The sequence below is a fragment of the Carlito syrichta genome, unplaced genomic scaffold (assembly GCF_000164805.1).
Source record: "Carlito syrichta isolate Samal-C Ts95f unplaced genomic scaffold, Tarsius_syrichta-2.0.1 Scaffold302418, whole genome shotgun sequence".
NCBI classification, from domain to species: Eukaryota; Metazoa; Chordata; class Mammalia; order Primates; family Tarsiidae; genus Carlito; species Carlito syrichta.
The window spans coordinates 373,696-394,262 of NW_007246514.1; the positions used below are offsets into that span (position 1 = coordinate 373,696).

Sequence of the window (20,567 nt, forward strand, 5' to 3'; positions counted from 1 at the left end):
TCCCAAAGGCGCGGGATTACAGGCTGAGCCACCGAGCCCGGCTGTAATTTTTTTTTTTTTGAGGAGTCTTGTTCTGTCACTCATTCTGGAATGCAGTGGTGTAATCACAGCTCATAGAAGCCTCAAACTCCTGGACTCTGGTAATTCTCCCTCCTGAGCCTCCTGAGTAGATGGGACTATAGGCATGCACCACTACACCCAGCTAATTTTTGTGTTTTTTTGTAGAGATAGGGTCTTGCTATGTTGCCCAGTCTTAATTAGATTATTTTGAACTCAAAACTTTTTGACCTCCGATATGCATATTTTAGGGTAAGAATACCTCAGACTAAATGGTAATTTTAGGAATATTTTCTTGTCTTCTTTAGTAAATTTAAAACTATTTATTACATAACATTAATATTTATTGAGCACCGTACAGAAGGCCCTGAATTGAGCATTTTCTGGGATTATCTCACTCAGTCCTCACAAGAACCCAGTGAAGCAGCGACTTGCTATCTCCACTTTATGATTAAGGAATCTCGGGCTCAGAAGTCATGGGGTCTCCTGGACTCTTTGGACTGGTTAGTGTCAGAGACCGGCTTCAAATGCACCCAGACTCCTGTGAGGCCAGCACTTGCAATCACTCTGTCAATCACTCTGCGTGCCTCAAATGAACTGAAACCGAGTCTTACTCTTATTCCTTGTTAATCTCGAAAGGCATAGATAAGGCTACTCGAGTATTAGGAAGAGAAGACACCCCGCCAACATGCAGAATGTGGCAACTGCTGTTGCTGTTTCCAGCAAGGACAGAAAGAGGAGCAATTGCTGAACATAGCCGTGTCCCAGCCAGTATTCCAGGTCGTGGACATGCACTGTCACTGAGCATTCATAGCAACTTGGTGAGGATGGTGCTGAGAACCCTTCTTTTTTTTTGCAGAAGAAAGCCAAGACTCTGAAAAAGGAAGCAGCTGCTTAGGGCTCCATGTGGGAGGTACATAGGGAAGCTGGGATTCAGACTCAGGCCACAGAGTGCATTCTCTTTCCACTGAACGACGAGGGGACCAAAATACCCAGAATTATCTTCTGGAGGGTGGGTCCCTTGTAGTACAGGTGTCTCCCACTGGGTAAGTTCTAAGAGCCATCGGCATCAGTGGTTCAGCTAGCATTGTTGTGAGAGGCCGTGCTCGGCTTCAGTCAGTTTTTCTTTTTTGAGATTCTTTTCGACGTTTGCCCATTTCATGGTGGGTGATTTGCGAGCACTCCGGCCCACACTGCGCTGAGTGTTCAGCAGTTTTTGACCAAACACAGCATGACCCCTGTGCCCCACCCTCACTATTCACCCTATCTCGCCCCAAGGGATTTTTTTTTTTTTTTTGGTCTCCTTGGATAAGAAAGGCCTCAAAGGGAAACCATTTTGCTGATGTGGAAGAGGTGAAACAAAAAACTACAGAAGCACTAAAAGGCATCAAAATGGATGAGTTCAAAAACTGTTTTGAGCAGTGGAAAAAAGCATCTCGATAGGTGTATTGAATCAAATGGAGAGGACTTTGAAGGTGACAAGTTTAAACTTACACAATTTTTGATAAATGAATTCTGGGTTTTTTGGGTTCTCCCTCATATACTATCTTTAACTGGGCTTATACTTATTTTGACTTGCTATAGAAAATTTCTGGTCAGGTGTGGTGGCTCAAGTCTGTAATCCCAGCACTCTGGGAGGCTGAGGTGACAGGATTGCCTAAGTCCATGGGTTCCAGACCAGCCTGGGCAACTTGGTATGACCTCATCTCTACAATAAATCAAAAAATAAGCCGGTAGTAGCGTGTGCCTGTTGTTCCAGCTACTTGGTAGGCTGAGGTGGAAGGATCACCTGAGCCCAGCAGGTCGAGGCTGTGGTGGCTGTGAGCATGCTGCTGTACTCCAGCCTGGGCAGCATAGTGAGTCTCCAACTCAAAAACAAAAAACAAAATTTCTGGACCAGGCGCTGTGGCTCATGCCTGTAATTTCAGCACTTTGGAAGGCCAAAGCAGGAGGATCACTTGAGGTCAAGAGATCAAGATCTGCCTGGGCAGCATAATAAGACTTCATTTCTACAAAAACAAAAAAGCCCTGTACACACTTTGGCAGCACATATACTAAAATTGGAATCATACAGAGAAGATTAGCATGGGCACTGCACAAGGATGACAGGCACATTTGTTAAGAGTTCTATGTATGTGTGTATGTGTGTGTGTATGAAGAAAATTCCTTTCCAGAGTTAAAAAGAAGAATAACCAACACAGATGGGAGAATGGTAGAGTGAGAAAATTTCTACGTGAACTTTGAGAAATAATCAGACAAAACAGTAGACAGTGAAAGAAAAGGGAGAAGAAACGGCAGCAGCCGTAATCAGCACGGCAGCCAGGAGACTGACCACAAGTTCAGAACTGTGGTAATTGGGCCTCATCCCAGGCCATTTGATGTGGGACTTCAGAGAAAATAAGCCAGAGTGGAGGGGAGAAAAGGAAAATATAAATGACAAAAGCGAAGGAAGTAAAGCATCTTCTAGGTATTGGTAATGTCTTGAAAACCAATGAAGAGCTGACAGGCAAGCTGAGAAGTGGCCATAGACCAGGGCCAGCCTTGATGGCTCACACCTGTCATCCCAGTGCTTCAGGAGGCTGAGGTGGGAGGCCCATTTAAGCCCAGGAATTTGAGACCAGGTTGGGCAACATAGCGAGACCTCGACTCTACACAAACAAAATTTTAAAACATCAGCCAGGCATGGTGATAGGTGCCTGTAGTCCCAGCTACTCAGGAGGCTGAGTTTGGGAGGGTCACTTGAGCCCCCTGAAGTTCGAGGCAGCAGTGAGCTATAATTGCGCCACTGTGCTGTAGCCTGGCCGAATTCTGAAAACGGGGCATTTGAAGGAAATGTGTCTCCGAGGAGCTGAGAGCCAGAGCAGGCTGGTGGCTGCTGTCCCGGTGACTAAGGCAGGGATGTTAGTCATAAACCTAGCAGGGATAAGGTCACAAGGGTATTTTTTTTTTTTTTTTGAGTTGGAGTCTCACTCTGTCGCCCAGACTGGAGTGCAGTGGCCGCTCCCGGCCACCGCAGCCTCGACCTGCTGGGCTCCGGCGATCCTTCCGCCTCAGCCTTCCAAGTAGCTGGAACTACAGGCGTGCGCTACCATACCCGGCTAATTTTTTGATTTTTTGATTTATTGGTCTTGCCAAGTTGCCCAGGCGGGTCTCAAACCTGCAGGCTCAGGCATTCACTCACCTTGGCCTCCCAAAGTGCGGGATTACAGGCTGAGCCACCAATCCCGCCCCACAAGGGTATTTCATCAGACTCAGGCACTCGGTGGAACAGGACAGTGATGAAGTAGTGTTTAAAGCATTTTCATATGAAAAATATTAAAACCACTGAGTAATATGTGAAGTTGTTCCCTGTGAACAACTCGGTATTGTTTTCAGATGGGATTAAAGATGTGATGAGATGGTTTTAGAGTGATCTGTAAGTAGTCCTTTAAAAAGTCATGGATAGTTTTAGAACAGCTAGAAGATTGGGACAAAATGGAGTTTAGCTCACTTCTGGGGATATCACTGGAATGGGGAACAGCCAAACACATGGTCTAATAACTACTTGGGGTCGTGTTCCAGGGAGTTCTAGAGAGGCAGAATGATAGAGGCAAGAAGCTTCAGCTTGACATCCATTTTGTGTGGTAAACTAAAAACAAAGGTCCAGCTCTCTGGTCAGATTTCTGAGTCAGAGTCCTGGCTGGATGCTTAGTAACTATATGACCTTAGGCAAGATGTTTAATGTGTGTTTAAACGGTTTCCTCAATGTTAAAAGGGATGATAATACAGATTGTTAAAATACTCTATATAAAGTGGCATTCAGTATCTCTTAGTTAAGAAACATGTTAAGTAATTTTTCAGAACTTAAAAAGATATTGTTTCTTAATCTGTTGTGAAGACATACGTTTGCTGTTCTGAGTCTTTTCTTTCCTTCCTTCTTTCTTTCTTTCTTTTTTGTCGGAATCAACTCTATTGCCCAGGGTGGAGTGCAGTGGGACACTCACGGCCACCACAGCCTTGACCTGCTGGGCTCAGGCGATCTCTCCACCTCAGCCTTCCAAGTAGCTGAAACCACAGGCACATGCCACTATGCTCGGCTGATTTTTGGATTTATTGTAGAGATGGAGTCTTGCCATGTTGCCCAGGCTGGTCTCGAACCCGTGGGCTCAGGCAGCCCTCCTACCTCTACCTCCCAAAGTGTTGGACTGACAGGTGTGAGCCACTGTGCCCAGTCTACTGTTTTAAATTTGAAGCCAACATTTTAATATGATCTATCAGCCTTACTAGGTATTTTACATGAACCCCTTCATATGTCGGCAAAATGGTTGGAAAGTAACATGATAGCAATGTATGCAAAGTCCCTGACAGTGACACATATACAAGCATGTATCTCTTTTTATACACTTTAGATGCAGACTTGCTTAAAGACCTCTCGCAAGGGTGCGCGTCAGAAGACAAGCTTCATGTCCTTGCTCAGCAGCAGTATGAACAGCTCTCACACGCCCTGAAATGTGAGTGGGTCTTAGAAATATTGAGCCTCCACTTATCTAGTGAAGTGTGAACCAGAAGCACATTTTCTTTTCTTTTCTTTTCTTTTTGAGTTGGAGTCTCACTCTGTCACCCAGGCTGGAGTGCCGTGGCACGCACATGGCCACTCCAGCCTCGACCTGCTGGGCTCCGGCGATCCTTCCGCCTCAGCCTTTCAAGTAGCTGGAACTACAGGTGTGCGCTACCATGCCTGGCTAAGAGAAGCACATTTTCAAGAACGTTGTCTTAGTGCCTTCAAATAACAGAATATTATTTTACCAATGTAATATTTTTAAAGCATATGTTTTACTACCATTTAAAATAGGTTAGAAAACATATATTTTTTTTTAGAGTGCTAGGGTTCACACTTTGGCATTCTCTTCTCTGCCTATACTTATCTCTTGGTGAGCTTACCTAGTCTCATGGTTTTCTTTTTGTTTTCTTTTTCTTTTTTTTTTGTGTTGGGGGTCTCACTTTCAACAAGGCTGGAGTGCAGTGGAACAATCACAGCTCACTGCAGCTTCAACCTCCTGGGCTCAGGTCACCTTTCCTCCTCAGCCTCCCAAGTAGTTGGGACTACAGGCATGTGCCACCATGCCTGGCTAATGTTTTAATTTTTTGTAGAGATGAGGTCTTGCTATGTTGCCTAGGCTGATCTTGAACTCCTGGACTCAAGTGATCCTCCTGCCTCAGCCTCCCAAAGTGCTGGGGTTATAGGTGTGAGTCACCGTGCCCAGTGGTCTCGTGGTTTAAACACCTCTCTACGAGCCCAAACTTTCTATTTCAGTCCAAACTTCTTTCCTAAACCCAAGGCTCGTGTCCAGCTGACAGAGTCCGTGATGGGTCCTGACCATCCTCCCAGGACACCTGCTCCACCCAGGGCCGCCGCCTCAGTCAGTGACGGTTTTAGCCTCCCCTGGTCAAGTGGGAACCCGAGCCTTGTCCACGGCTTCTCTCCCACACCCATGGCTGGGCTGTTGGCAGATAAGGCAGGTTTGCATCCAATCTCCAGTCAGAAAATCTGGCCACTGCCAGCACCCCCACGCTTGGAGGACTGCAGTGGCCTCACTGTTCTACCAGCCTCCCCACCTCCCCCCGCCTCTACAGTCTGTTCCCAGAGCAGTAGTTGGCGCGATCTCGTTGAGACATGGCTTCCAGCATAGTCAGCTGGCCCGTAAGCTCCTGCCTCCCTGCCTTCTGCTCCTGCTTTGCCTGGTTGGCCTTTACTGTCCTGAACACCCAGGCTGGGCCTCGTCGAGGCCTGGTGCTTGCTGTTCCTCGCCTTCAGAAGACGCTGTGCCTCCCTCGCCTCCCGGTCTGCCCTGGAGTTGGCGATGCCCTCTCTGGCACCCAGGCCTCCTGGGACTCTAGCCTTGGCCCGCTTGCTTGCTCTCCAGAGCATCTCTCACCTACAGCACCCTCTCGGCTTCCTGCTTATTTATGTGCCATTTTCTTTCTTCCCACTGGAAAGTCCATTTTGGGCAGGGCTCTTGTCCAGTTGCTTGCTGGCATCCTGAAGACCAGCATGGTGCCTGGCAGGTGGCAGGTGCTCCAAGCCCGACCCAGTGAGGCAATTGCAGGGGGTGGCATGGCCTCACTCGGCAGGGGACATGTACCCAGGCCCACCCAGCAGCGGGTGACAGACGTGAACTCCCAGAAGTCTGCGTGTCTCTAGGGGGTTTAAACCCATCAGACCAGTAAACGATGGGCCGCAGCGCCAGGCTCACAGTGCTGTGCAGGGTTACTCCTTCATGTCTGTGGCCAGGCTGGTCACACTGGCTGCACTTTCAGCTTCAATCCAGGAAGATGGGCTTCACTCGCTGGCCAGAGTGCTGATACCGGCCTTTGCCTTGAAGGGAGCCATGCAAGCATCTGGGGAAACTGTTCCCCCCAAAACTGTGTGGCATTCTCCTAGTCAGGTATGTGCAGACAGAACACATCTGCACAGGATTGCCGGGGGGCTGCTGTCCTCACTGCACCTTCTTTGATGCAGTTACGAAGGCCCAAGCAGTTGTCTACTGTACGTGCTCTGTCTATCCAGAAGAGAACGAGGTGGTGGTGAAGAAGGCACTGGCGTTTCAAGACCTTGGGAATAAAGTGCAACCTTACAGGTGAGAAGAGATAGGGTTCCTCCAAACAGCTCACCACAGCGGAAGACAAGATTTCTAAGTAGTATGAAGACATTCCACTCTTTGGTTGCATCTTTTTTTTTTGAGTTGGAATCTCTGTCGCCCAGGTTGGAGGGCAGCAGCATACTCCCAGCCACCACAGCCTCGACCTGCTGGGCTCAGGTGATTCTTCCACTTCAACCTTCCAATTTGCTGGAACTGCAGGCACACACCACCATGCCTGACTAATTTTTTTGATTTATTGCAGAGGTGAGGTCTCACCAAGTTGCCCAGGCTGGTCTCGAACCCACGGGCTCAGGCAATCCTCTCACCTCAGCCTCTGAAAGCGCTGGGATTATAGGTGTGAGCCACTGCACCCAGCCTTGTTGCATCTTAATATTATTAAATAGCCTAACTTCTTACAACTTTAAGTGGATTCTGAAGACCCTTACAGCTTGGCGTGAGCATTTTCTTATACATTAAGAGATTATTTTGTTTTTGTTACTAGTGTTTTGTTGTTGTTTTGTTTTTTCTGTGTCACCTAGGCTGGAGTACACTCACAGTCACGGCTCACTGCAGCCTCGACCTCCTGGGCTCAGGTGATCCTTCAGCCTCAGCCTCCCAAGTAATTGAGACTACAGGCATGCGTCACCATGCTCGACTCATTTATTTATTTTACTTCTTGATTTTTTTTTTGGTAGAGATGAGGTCTCATTATGTTGCCTAGACTGGTCTCAAACTCCTGGGCTGAAGCAGTCCTCCCACCTCAGCCTCCCAAAGTTCTGGGATGACAGGTGTGAGCCACTGCACCCAACCTTGGTTTTGTTATTGTTAAAGCTAAGGGCATTTGGGCTTTGACTTGATTGGCTTCTGGATAGATTGGATTCAAAGTTCATGCCCCAGTTTTAGACACTGCCTCAGCACTTTAGGAAGCTGAGGCAGGAGGATTACTTGTGCCCAGGAGTTTGAGATCAGCCTAGGCAACAACTCAAGACCCCCAGTCTCTACAACATATGCCCCAAAAGTGAGGTGAGCGTGGCGGTGTATGGCTGTCGTTCCAGCTGCTCAGGAGGCTGAGGCAGCCCAGGTATGCTCAAGAAATCCTCCTGCCAGCTGGGCTTGGTGGCTCAGCCTGTAATCCTGCGCTTTGGGAGGCTAAGGTGAATGGATTGCCTGAGCCCCTGGGTTCGAGACCTGCCTGGGCAACTTGGTGAGACCTCATCTCTACAATAAATAAAAAATCAGCTGGGTGTGGTAATGAATGCCTGTAATTCCGGCTACTTGGTGGAAGGATCGCCGGAGCCCAGCAGGTCGAGGCTGCCGTGGCCGGGAGCGGCCACTGCACTCCAGTCGGGGCGACAGAGTGAGATTCCAACTTAAAAAAAAAATCCTCCTGCCTAAGCCTCCCAAGGTAGCTTGGACTACAGGCATACACCACGATTCTCAGCTAACTGTGCTGTGACTGTGCCACTGTACCCTAGCCTGGGTGACAGAGTGAAACCATGTCTCCAAAAAGAAAAGAAAATCATATGGAAAAAGTGCAGGAATATCTGCATTTTATCTCAAGTAACCATGATTAATAATTAATTTATAATATGGCATGGGAGACACAAGTCCTTTTTTTTTACTTTTGAGTCAGAGTCTCACTGTCACCCAGGCACACTCAAGGCCACTGCAGCCTCGACCTGCTGGGCTCAGGTGATCCTTCCGCCTTAGCCTTCCAAGTAGCTGAAACTACAGGCATGCTCTACCATGCCCAGCTCATTTTTCTTGATTTCTGTAGAGATGAGGTGTTGCCAAGTTGCCCAGGCTGGCCTCGAACCCGTGGGCTCAAGCAATCCTCTCACCTCAGCCTCACAAAGTGCTGGGATTATAGGCGTGAGCCATGGAACCCTACCACAAGTAATATTTAAAGACATAAAGACAGAACAATTCATACTCTAGATTGGGGTGAGATTTGAGCTTGAATTGGAGCTTGTGTATCCAAGAGCTTTATAACTACTTGTTGGGGTGCAGTCAGAAGTGATGCATTGCCTAGGGAAGCATGCTAGGTGGCTTCTTACCACCCCGAAGGGTAGAACCTGGGGTTGAAGGCCACATTTCCTGTCCCATCTAAACACCAACCTGTTGCTTGTCTTTCCATTAACATCCTGAAACACTCAGGCCATGGGGGCTTTAGCTGCCATGATGCTCACCTCAGGCCTAGGCAGCGTTTTGGGCCCCTATTGTAAAAACCTCACACATTACAGATGCACTCACTTAAAAGGAAAACTGTTTCCATTCATATGGAATCCTCTCATATAGAATAGTTCCTAACAGTTTGAATTATAGTCTTCTAGATTTTTCCAGCACCATAGAATATATCTATTTTAGGTTTTAATTGATATGGTCAAATTTCCCACCAGAATATTCACTCTTATTTTATTTTGCTTTATTTTTTGAGTCAGAATCTGTCACCAGGCTGAAGTACAGTGGCATGATCACAACTCACTGAGGCCTGAATCTCCTGGGCTCAGGTGATCCTCCTCCCTCAGCCTCCTGAGTAGCTGAGACTACAGGCATGAGCCATCATGCCTGGCTGGTTTTTTTGTTGTTTTTTTTTTTGAGTTAGAGTCTCACTCTGTCGCCCAGGCTGGAATGCAGTGGCACGCTCATGGCCACCACAGCCTCGACTTGCTGGGCTCAGGCGATCCTTCCGACTCAGCCTTCCAAGCCTATTAGTTTCTTAATTTGTATTTTTGTAGAGGTGAGGTCTTGCTATGTTGCCCACACTGGTCTCGAACGCTTGGGCTCAAGAATCTTCCTGCCTCGGCCTCCCAAAGTTCTGGGATTATAGGTGTGAGTCGCTGCGCCTGGCCCAGAATATGTACTTTTATAAATCTGTTTCCCTGCAGCTTCACAAATGCTGAGATTTATCAGACTTCCAACCCTTTACCAATCTGAGGGTGAAAGGATGAGATTTTATGTTGATTACATGTTCATTTCTCTTCTGATGAGCTGAGCATGCATCCTGTTCCCTGCAGGGCAGTGTCGTGTGGCGTACTTCAGGGTGGGGGTTTCAGCGCCGTGGCCCTCAAACTTTCTGGCTCACATACTTTCTAAAAATGTTTGAATAACTATGTATCTTGTTCTTTATTTTAAAGTCAGTGTCTAACATTTTCATAATAAGCCTAAATAGTGCAAAGTATATTATTTCTAGAATATTATATTACATGTGTGTTTTAAATATATTTCTGTTTGGGGTCTTCAGATTTATCTTTTTTAATTTATGGAAAAATGCTAAATGTATTACTCTGTTATATAACTTGTTCTCATTGTCAAAACTAGATTTACCTTGTCAGAAAAATCTTTCTTCTTTAATTCAAATCAACATGTTAATACTCTCTTGTGATTTACTTCTAAATTTTAATTCTAAGATATATAGAAATAAGGAAGAGAGCCATGCATGGTGACTCACCCCTGTAATCCCAGCACTTTGGGAGGCGGAGGTGAGAGGATTGCCTGAGCCCAGGGTTCAAGACCAGCCTGGGCAACTTGGTGAGACCTCGTCTCTACAGTATATCAAAAAATTAATGGGGCATGGCGGTGCTCCTGTGGTTCCTTCTACTTGGAAGGCTGAGGCAGAAGGATCACCTGAGCCCCAGGTCTAGTCTGTGGTGGCCATGAGTGTGCCACTGCACTCCAGACTGAACCTTTGACGCAAAAATACAAAAAAAGAAATAAGGATAAGAAAGGAGGGAAAGGGAGGGAGGGAGAGAAGGAGGGAAGAAGGAAGGAGGGAGGGAGGAAGAGAGGGAGGGAGGAGCACAGCTTTGCAGAATCCTGCCCTCTTGGAGACTCCTTCCCTAGACTCTGCTTACTGCGGGGAAGGAGCCGTTTTGCTCTTGTTTCACACCCTGGATGGTGCTATGACAAGGCAGGGAATGGTTGCACTTTTTGGTTAAGTGGCAGAAGGGTGTTGTGGATGGAGAGGAGGAGGGGAAGGTGCCGCTAAATATCCCCAAGTGCATGGTTGATGCTGTCAGTGACTTCATTAGATCCTGGGGGCTGAATACATTACCTGGCCAGCACCTGGCATAGGATACCGGGACTGCCATTCTATTCCATTGCATTGTAAATTGCATGTTCTTATACATTTGTACTTTTTTTTTTTTTTTGAGTTGGAGTCTCACTCTGTCGCCCAGACTGGAGTGCAGTGGCCACTCCTGCCCACTGCAGCCTCGACCCGCTGGGCTCTGGTGATCCTTCCACCTCAGCCTTCCGAGTAGCTAAAATTACAGGCACGCGCTACCATGCCTGGCTGATTTTTTGATTTATTGTAGAGATGAGGTCTCACCAAGTTGCCCAGGCAGGTCTCCAATCCGCAGGCTCAGGCAATCCACTCACCTCAGCCTCCCAAAGTGCGAGATTACAGGGTGAGCCACTGAGCCCAGCTGTACTTTTCAACTGGGTTATTTTCTTTTTATATATCTTATATATTAGAGGTATTTGCTGTTTTCATATAAATTACAGCGAATATTGCTTCTCTTTTTATTTTATTTTTTTATGATCCAGAGATCTTTTATTTTTGACATCTATTAAGCCATGAATTCATAGGGAACGGGTTCCAGAAGCTCGGGCTCCTTCCCACTGGTTCTCACAAAGTGTGCTTCTCTGGGAGAAGCAGGCTGGCGCTTCAGCTGAAACCGCGTGCCTTTCTCCTTGGCCTCCTTCTTTTTCTGGTCATTTTCCTTCACACGTTTCAGGAAGCTATCTCGACTCCTCGAGTGCTTGAAGGCTCAATATGCACATTGATTCTCTTGACAAGAATCTTGCCCTTGACTTGTTTGTTAACAACAATGCCAACAGCATGCTGGGTGACATTGTGGACTCTTCCTGTCTTGCCAGGGTGACATTCTTGGGGCATTCCTTTCTGAACAGCACTCATTCCCTTGATATCTGCAATATCACCTTTCTTGTAGATTTGTATGTACGTGGCCAAAGGAACAACTCCATATTTTCTGGATAGCCTGAAGAGCATGTACTGTGTGCCCCTCGTCTTTTCCCTTTGTGTTCGTCATTTGGGGGAATTACTGGAAGAAAGGCCAAAAAGCATCTTTTTATTTTTAAAAACAAACTTTGAGTTGGAGTCTCGTTTTGTCACCCAGGCTGGAGTGTAGTGGCATAGCTAATTTTTGATTTATTGTAGAGACGAGGTCTTGCCAAGTTGCCCAAGCTAGTCTTGAATCCCTGAGCTCAGGCAATTCTCTCACTTCAGCCGCCCAAAGTGCTGGGATTACACGCTTGAGCCACCACGCCTGGCTGAAGACCCACAGTTTTTTCTTTTGAGTTGGAGTCTCACTCTGTCACCTAGGCTGGAGTGCAGGGGCACACTCACGGCCATCACAGCCTCGACCTGCTGAGCTCAGGCAAACCTTCCGCCTCAGCCTTCCCAGTAGCTGTAGGCGTGAGCCAGCATAACCAGCTAATTTTTTCTTTGAGTTGGAGTCTCACTCTGTCACCCAGGCTGAAGTTCAGTGGCGTGCTCAATGGCCACTGCAGCCCTGACCTGCTGGGCTCAGGCCTCCTTCTGCCTCAGCCTTCCAAGTAACTGGAATGACAGGTGTGCACTACTATACCCGGCTAATTTTTTGACTTATTGTAGGGATGAGGTCTCACCAAGTTGTCCAGGCTGGTCTCAAATCCTTGAGTTCAGGCAATCCTCTCGCCTCAGCCTCCCAAAGTGCTGAGATTACAGGCTTGAGCCACTGCGCCATCACTGACCGAGGAGCTTACTTCGAACTTGCATTCTGTCCCACTGGTTTATATGTCTGTCCCAAAGCTGGTACCACAAGTGGGGTTTTCAAACTCATGAATGGATGCCTTGTTTCATGAAGAGCCTTTGCAGCACTGAATGATGTGATTGAATGTGATTTGTTGTCTGACATTGTCACACCTGGTGGTGATGCGGTCAGTGTTTGTAATGGTGCCCAGTCTGGAGCCTGCAGCGGGCCGTGTCGTGTGCTGGACTTTCTGCTGCCCAGTGAGGGTGGAGGGCAGGGAGGGAGCAGCAGGCAAGAGGGGTGGCATGGCCACCTCTGGCCTGGAATGCTTGTTGTCACGGGGAACCACATCTGCCTGGCTTCTGATGGCTCCTCTGCTGGCCTGGTCCCTACTGTCCCAGGATGCTGTTAATTCCGTCACTGTCACTGAGCCCTGTTCTGCAGCAGCATCTCCTGCTGTTAGCCCTGGCCTGAACTGCGGGACCCGGGCGCCAGTGTAGTCCTTGGTGCTCAGAGGAAGGGTAGGCCCCGGCACCTCCCTAAGGGCAGTCCTCCGCGAGCTTCCCAGCCCCCTTGGTGCGTCCTGGCAGTGCTCCCCATCTTCTTGTCCTTTCTCCGCCATCTGCCATCACCAGTCTGGCGTTTCTTCCCCACTTAGTGTGAGCCGGTGTGTGTTCATTTTCTACTTCTGCTTAAGAGTTTACCACCGCTTGGTGGCTGCAACACCTACGACCTAGCTCATGTCTGGCGTGGCACAGCTAGGCTCTGTCTTCAGCCGGGCTGTATCCTTGGGGGGTCTGGGGACCAGTCCACTTCCAAATGTCGCTGTGGCTGTGGGGGCGTGCCCTTATTTCCTTGCTGGCTGTCACCGAAACTGCTCTGAGCTCGCAAGGCCACCTCACTCTGGGCCACGAGGACCCTCCGTCCCGATGCCAGCAGTGGCTCATCCCATTGTCCTGTGTTCTGAACCTCGAAATGCCTTCACCTCTGACCTCTAGAGCCAGACCTAAAAGGTTCATGTGAGCTCAGGGTTGCCCAGACAATGCTCATCTCTTGAGGTTAACTGACGGGGGACCTGTGAGTCACCTGCAAAATTCCGTTGGCCACGTGGGCTAGTGTCCTGGGCTGCCAAAACAATGACCTGAAGCCTGGTGGCTTAGGATCATAAGAATGGACCCTCTAGTTCTGGAGGTGGGAGTCCTAAATCCTGACATGAGAAGGTCATTGCCCTCGGAGCCTGTGAGGGGCCCTGTCTCATGCTCTCTCTGGCTTCTGAGGCTGCTGGCCATCCTTGGTAGCCTTCAACTGGTTGCTGCCTCTCCTAGACAAAATTACTAATAAAAGACTTCCTGATATTTTAATTCATGTAGAACAGCGTTTAATCGCTTTGACTCTTTAAATATATTTTACTTCTAAAAGCACAGAAATAGAATCATTTATTATTTATGAATGAACCACTTACTATTAAATGAGAAATTAAATATTAAATATAAAACCAAAATTTTATTTTATTTTATTTTTTGGAGTCAGAGCCCCACTCGGACACCCAGGCTGGAGTGCAGTGGCCCACTCACGGCCACCCCAGCACTGACCTGCTGGACTTGCGTGATCCTTCCGCCACAGCCTCCCAAGTAGCCAGAACCACAGACACGTGCTACCATGTCTGGCTAATTTTTTTATTTATTATAGAGACGAGGTCTCACCAAGTTGCCTGGGCTGGTCTCAAACCCACGGGCTCAAGCAATCCACTTGCCTCCACCTCCCAAAGTGCTGGGATTACAGGCTGAGCCACCGAGCCTGGCCTAAAACCAAAACTTTAAATATATTCGTGATTAGAGATTTTTATCTTTATGACACAAAGTCTTTGCAATGTACTTTTTTTTTTTTGAGTTGGGACCTCTGTCTCCCAGACTGGAGGACAGTGGCATGATTATAGCATCACAGCCTTGACTTCCTGGGCTCAGGTGATCCTCCTGCCTCAGCCTCTCGAGTAGCTGGGATTACAGGTGTGTACCACCATGCCCAGCCAATCTTTTGATTGAGGTCTTGCTATGTTGTCCAGGCTGGTCTCAAACTCCTTGGCTCAAGCAACCCTCCCACCAGGGCCTCCCTAAGTGCTGGCATTACAGGCATGAGCCACTGCGCCTGGCCAGCTTCAGAGTTTAATTCTGATTTGGAATCTCTATTTAAATGATTGGTAAAACATAATAGTAGAGAGTTTAGCCGCCACCTACTTTCCTCTTGCCTCGGCAAAGAGCCGTCTAACTGTGAGGTGACCCTGTTCCCACAGGCTCAGCCCTCCGGTCCTCCCGCTGTGCTGCTTGAGGGATATCCATCTGTCTACTGACAAGTTTTTCAGAATGGAACCATCTGAAGTTACCAATGGGTGTTTTCTTTCTATTTTAACACGGGAGGTAAGGGGGAAAAAACCCAGTCTATGTCGTACTTTGGAATTCTGAAACAACATCACCTCCTAAGAGTGGACATTTGGTAAAGATGGGTTTGCAATTCATGATCAGCTAAAGGGCGGGCGAAGTCCTGCTGTGTGGCAGTCAGTCCCCATTCTTTCTTTTCTTTTTGAGTCAGAGTCTTACTCTACTGCCCAGGCTGGAGTGCAGTGGCATGATCATGGCTCACCACAGCCTAGACTTCCTGCCTCAGCTTCCTAAGTAGCTAGGACTACAGGTGTGCACCACCATGCCCAACAAGTTTGTTTTTCTTTTTTGTAGAGACGAGTTCCTGCTGTGTTGCCTGGTTTGGGCTCAAGCGAGCCCCCGCCTCGGCCTCTCCAAGTGTTGAAATGATAGGCGTGAGCCACTGTGCCCAGCCAGCCCCCATTCTCCATACTTCCGGGTGTTCCTCTTCTCCTGCCTTCCACTTGCCTCTCCAAGCACTTTGTCAACATTCAGTGTACCTTCTCTCACACACACAAAATCAGCTATGTGGGTCTATCAGGTTCATAAATGGGGAAGTTTAAGTAAAAAAGTCATTTGCTAAGACTTAGGAGATATATTAGGGGCTGAGACTTCAGAGCAATTTATTTCTTGTAGTCTGATAAAGATGCCTTTTTTTTTTTTGAGTCAGAGTCTCACTCTGTCACCCAAGATGGAGTGCAGTGGCATGCTCACAGCCACCACAGCCTTGACCTGCTGGGTTCAGGCGATCCTTCCACCTCAGCCTTCCAAGTAGCTGGAACTACAAGAACATGCTACCAGGACCGGCTAATTTATTTATTTATTGTAGACATGAGGTCTCGCCAAATTGCCCAGGCTGGTCTCGAACCCCCAGGCTCAGGCAGTGCTCTCACCTCGACCTCCCAAAGTGCTGGGATTATAGTCGTGAGCCACCATGCCTGGCCTAAGCTGCCTTTTATTTTTACTGAAATCGTGCTAAATGTTTGCAACATCCACAACCATTGCTACCTCTCACTTTCAGCAACTGCTTCTTCCATTGCAGCGGGACCCGTCTGAGACGGTGTCTGTGAAGGACATTCTGGCCCGGGCCGCAGCCAAGGGTCTCCTGGAAGGGATTGAGTTGGGTAAATCATCCAAACGAGAGAAGAAGAGGAAGAAGTCAAAGACATCGCTGCCCAAGGCGTCCACCACGGAGAACAGTGGCCTCCAGATGAGAATTGCGGAGTTCCTGAGTCGGGAAACTAAAGCCAGTGTGCACCAGACAGAGACAGCAACGAAGTCACTCCTTCCCCAGAAGAACGCTGCTCCAGTGGGGGCGTCCTTGCAGACCAGAAAGCCCCCCAAGCCCACCCCCAGCCCTTTAGTGCCTGCGTTGATGAAGAACGCTTGTCCACCCAGACCGTGTGACCGGCAGACCAGCTTCAGGAGACGGTGGCCAGAGGACAGGGTGGTGGCCCTGAAACCCATCGAGATCGTTCTGCCTCCAGTGATCATGCCGTTCACAGGCGCCCAAGGTGGCAGGCCTCAGCTGCCCACTCAGCGCTGCTACTGTCGCTGGGTTGACCCCAAGCCTCTTGTGCCCACCTGCCTTCCCATACCATCGCTCTCGAGAAAAGGGGACAGGCCCAAAGAAAGCTTACCTTCCTCCCTGCTCAGGCGGCCTCGACCGTGGCTTTGACTGTCTTGTGTTTTCACAAGGCCAAGAGCGGTTGATGTTGTTTTCAAGGCCTGGTATTTCCTTGTGGTCACTTCGTGTCTTCTACATGTGATGTTACTTTCAGGGAATTGAGACAGTACTGTAGGGACTAAGCAAAGCAGAATTCAGGTTTCCACAGATCAGTGCTGATCGGTTCTGGAATGTACCATGTAGACGCAGAACCTGCTGTCAGACGGTGTCTCGCTCCTGGTAATTCTCAGCCTGGACTTGGAGTTCCAGATGGCTCATCAAGCTCAGAGGCAACTGCAGGAAAACCTGGGTGTGGGAAGACACCACCCTCCCCTGCCGGTTCTGCAGCCACGGCAGCTGCTGTTGAATTTGGTTGATCACGATCAAGGTTGACTTTGTTTGAAAGATTCACAGTTCTCTGAGCAGGGCATGGCTTGAGTTTTGTAGCATGACAGGCAGTGTCTGAGCAGGAGACACAGAAAGGCTAGCATGTCAAGTGTATCTGATGTCCGTCAAGAGGGAAGCTGGATCTCATAGGAAGAGCTGCTGGGACCCGATGGATGGACATGTCCTCTTTCCTCACCCACCGTTTATGCCAACCCTGCTGTGAGAAGGACCACGAGCACATTTCCCTCTAACTGTCAGTGATGCCAAGGAACAGGCAAGACCGTTGACTGGGCTTGATGCCTGTAATCGAGAGACCCACACACATTTCCAATTCTGTTCAAGGGTCAGGTGAAGCCGCACAACCTACAGGCCACTGAGATGGCATGCAGCCTCCCAACGTGGCGAGTCACTTCCAATGCACAATTAAAAGATCTTGCAGCACTCTGTTCCCATAGTAAACATTGATTCTACTTGAATGAGTGAGCCCTTGCCTACCAAGAACTGATATGACGAGCACTTCTGGGTCTACTGAGCTTTTCCATCATGGCAACAGAAATTGACACAAACTAGAGTAAGATATAGCTATAAACTTTATTGTTCAGAAAAGTTCACACATTCACCATGTTTGAATTTAAAGTTTTATTGTCAGAATTCAGTTGCACAGAAGTGAAGTGTTGATTCCTAAACTCTCAATTCAGGTGGTGTGATTTTTTTGTTCGTTTTTGTTTCTTTTTAGTTGGAGTCTCACTCTGTCACCCAGGCCGGAACACTCATGGCCACTGCAGCCTCTACCTGCTGGTCTTAGGTGATCCTTCTGCCTCAGCATTCTGACTAGCCGGAACTCCAGGCGCACGCTACCATGCCTGGCTAATTTTTCATTTATTGTGGAGAGGAGGTCTTGCCAAGTTGCCCCAGGTGGGTCTCGAACCCGCAGGCTCAGGCTCAGAAAATCCACTCGCCTCGACCACCCAAAGTGCTGGGATTATAGGCTGAGCCACCAAGACCAGTCCAGGTGGCATGATTTTTAGTGGAATATTATCCTCTTTCAGCTCTGACATTCTGTTTTTATTCTCTCATTTGAAATGAGGATAAAGAAAGAATGGTGAATTTCATTTTAGTAGCAATAAGATATTCTTCTTTTAGCTTAAGATGTCAATGAAGAAAGGAAACAGGACTTTTTATTCTTGAGCCAGGCTTATTATATTTTAAATCCCCAAAGAATTTCTCACATACATTATTACTTTTTAAAAGTACAGAAATAGTTTAATTGCTTATTTTGCTGATTCCAAAAACCAAAAACTATCTCTTGCTCCACAGTATGTGGCTCCTTCCCTTGTTTCCACCCAAATCTCTATCAGGCTTGGGGTCTCCCACGCCACCATTCAGTGGAGGGCTGGCATGTCATCCGGGAATCTTCTGGCTTCCTCGCCCCAACCCAGGCTGTAAGTGTCCACTGTCCAAGAGCAGCAGGCCTGAGGTTTTTATTTCCAAGCGTATTTTCAGTGCTCAGTTAACCCTCATTGGCACAGAATCATTCGGAGTGTCTTGCTGGTCTCTTAGCAGCATATGACTGATGTCACAGTTTGTCACTTATTTTCACTATCTCCTAACACACATCTCAGCACTCAGTACTTTTTCTAAGTATATGAAGATTCTGAATTAAATCCTTCATGATAGACACCTGCAGTTTTCTTCTTTGAGAATCTTCCAAGATGTATAGGATCAATGATTTAAACAATTTGGTACAGACAAAAGGGGAAAATACCTTGAATTAAAAAAAAAAAGGCACTCAGAGATTCTTGTGGGGAATATTGATGACACTGACACCTTTTATTTGGCATTTTATGTTCTTGAACTTGTTAAAGTGCTACAAAAATCAAAAATAATTTACTGGTATTCGGACACTCCAATGGCAAATTCAGATTTTTTTTGAGTCAGAGTCTCACTCTGTCACCCAGGTATGCTCATGGCCACCACAGCCTTGACCTGCTGGTCTCAGGTAATCTTTCTGTCTCAGCTTTCCAAGTGGCTGGAACTACAGGCATGTGCTACCATGCCCAGCTTACTTTTTGATTTATTGTAGAGACAAGGTCTCACCAAGTTGCTTATGCTGGTCTTGAACCCCTGAGCTTAGGCAGTCCTCTCGCCTCAGCCTCCCAAAGTGCTGGGATTATAGACTTGAGCCATGGCGCCCTGCTGCAAATTCGGATTTTTATCTGAAATTATTTGCCACTGTGGCGGGTGGCAAATAATTTCAGATAAAAATCCGAATCTGAAGCCGGGCTCGGTGGCTCAGCCTGTAATCCCGCACCTTTGGGAGGCTGAAGTGAGTGGATTGCCTGAGCCTGCGGGTTCAAGACCCGCCTGGGCAGCGAGACCTCATCTCTACAATAAATCAAAAAATCAGCCAGGCGTGGTAGCGCATGCCTGTAATTCCGGCTACTTGGAAGGCTGAGGTGGAAGGATCGCCGGAGCCCAGCAGGTCGAGGCTGCGGTGGCCGGGAGCGGCCACTGCACTCCAGTCTGGGCGACTGAGTGAGACTCCAACTCAAAAAAAAAAGAAATGAAATTATTTGCCACTGTGTAACAATGCCTGAAATCGTAATGATGTTTGTTTTTTTAAGGGTTCCTGCCCTTAATAGAGAGACAAATCACAGGGAAAGAGCAAGGCAAACAAGACGTGGGACCTACTGCAAATTCTGTCTACCTTCCTTCCTGTGCCTAATAGTTTGTTTGTTTGTGAGTTGGGGTCTCTCTCTGTTGCCCAGGCTGGAGTGCAGTGGTATGATCACAGCCAACGCAGACTGAACTCGGCTCAGGCAATCCTTCTGCCTCGGCCTCGAGTAACTGGAACTACAGGTGTGTGCCACCACAGTCGGCTAATTATTTTTCAGTTTTGCGTAGAGTCTAGGTCTCGCTATGTTGCCCAGGCTGGTCTTGAACTCCTAGACTCAAGCAATCCTCCCGCCTTGACCTCTCAAAGTGCTGGGATGACAGGCGTGAGCCCCCGCACCCGGCTGAAGTGCCTCATAGTTAACACAACTAGACTTGTTGGGTTTCCTAATTACCTTTCATTCTGGGTGTAGTGCCCGGGCATCTCTGGTCTTCTTTGAGGTCAGTTCCTAAAGGAAACGCCTGGTCCTAGAGATGCTGGCGAGATTCCGGTGGTGACCCAACAGGCCCGTATCCAGGAGGCCAGTGTCCCTCCCGATCACCAGGCAGGAGCAGGTTAAGTATTCCAAACGTAAAGTGACTGCCCCGATCTTACTGGGAGAAATACGCTGTGATTAATCAAGAAGAGCCCTCCATGACTGCATGATTTCAAAGGCGCCTGAGGTGAGAGCAATTTAAACAGGGAATGACGAGGCAGATGCTGGATCCAAGGCTCTGTTCCTTGTGTGTGTGACTAAGGTATCAGGGGAATGAGCCCAGGACATGCAGTTCAATTTAATCTCACAGCACATCCACCGAGGTGTGTAAAGGTGGTCAACAGCCCAGGGGCAGAGGGACACCCAGGCGTTCCTTCTGGAAAAAACAGCTTCTCGGGGGCCAGGGAATGCTCTTGCCGCCACAGCATGTCCTGAAGCTGAAATGACACTTCTTTTTAAAATCTGAGTCAGAGCCTCACTCTTGCGCAGGCTGGAGAGCAGTGGCACCATCACGACTC

At 48.1% G+C, this 20,567-nt stretch overlaps 1 protein-coding gene across 1 annotated transcript in view; it reads left to right on the top strand.

The window, feature by feature from the left end:
- NSUN7 (NOP2/Sun RNA methyltransferase family member 7) overlaps positions 1-16,525 on the top strand; it is a 45,841-nt gene extending 29,316 nt beyond the window's left edge. The window contains exons 8-11 of the mRNA XM_021711631.1: positions 4,446-4,547; positions 6,557-6,674; positions 14,724-14,847; positions 15,890-16,525. Coding sequence (XP_021567306.1) covers positions 4,446-4,547; positions 6,557-6,674; positions 14,724-14,847; positions 15,890-16,525 — 980 coding nt within the window. The remainder of the gene's footprint in view (positions 1-4,445; positions 4,548-6,556; positions 6,675-14,723; positions 14,848-15,889) is intronic.
- The last annotated feature ends 4,042 nt before the right edge of the window (positions 16,526-20,567 follow it).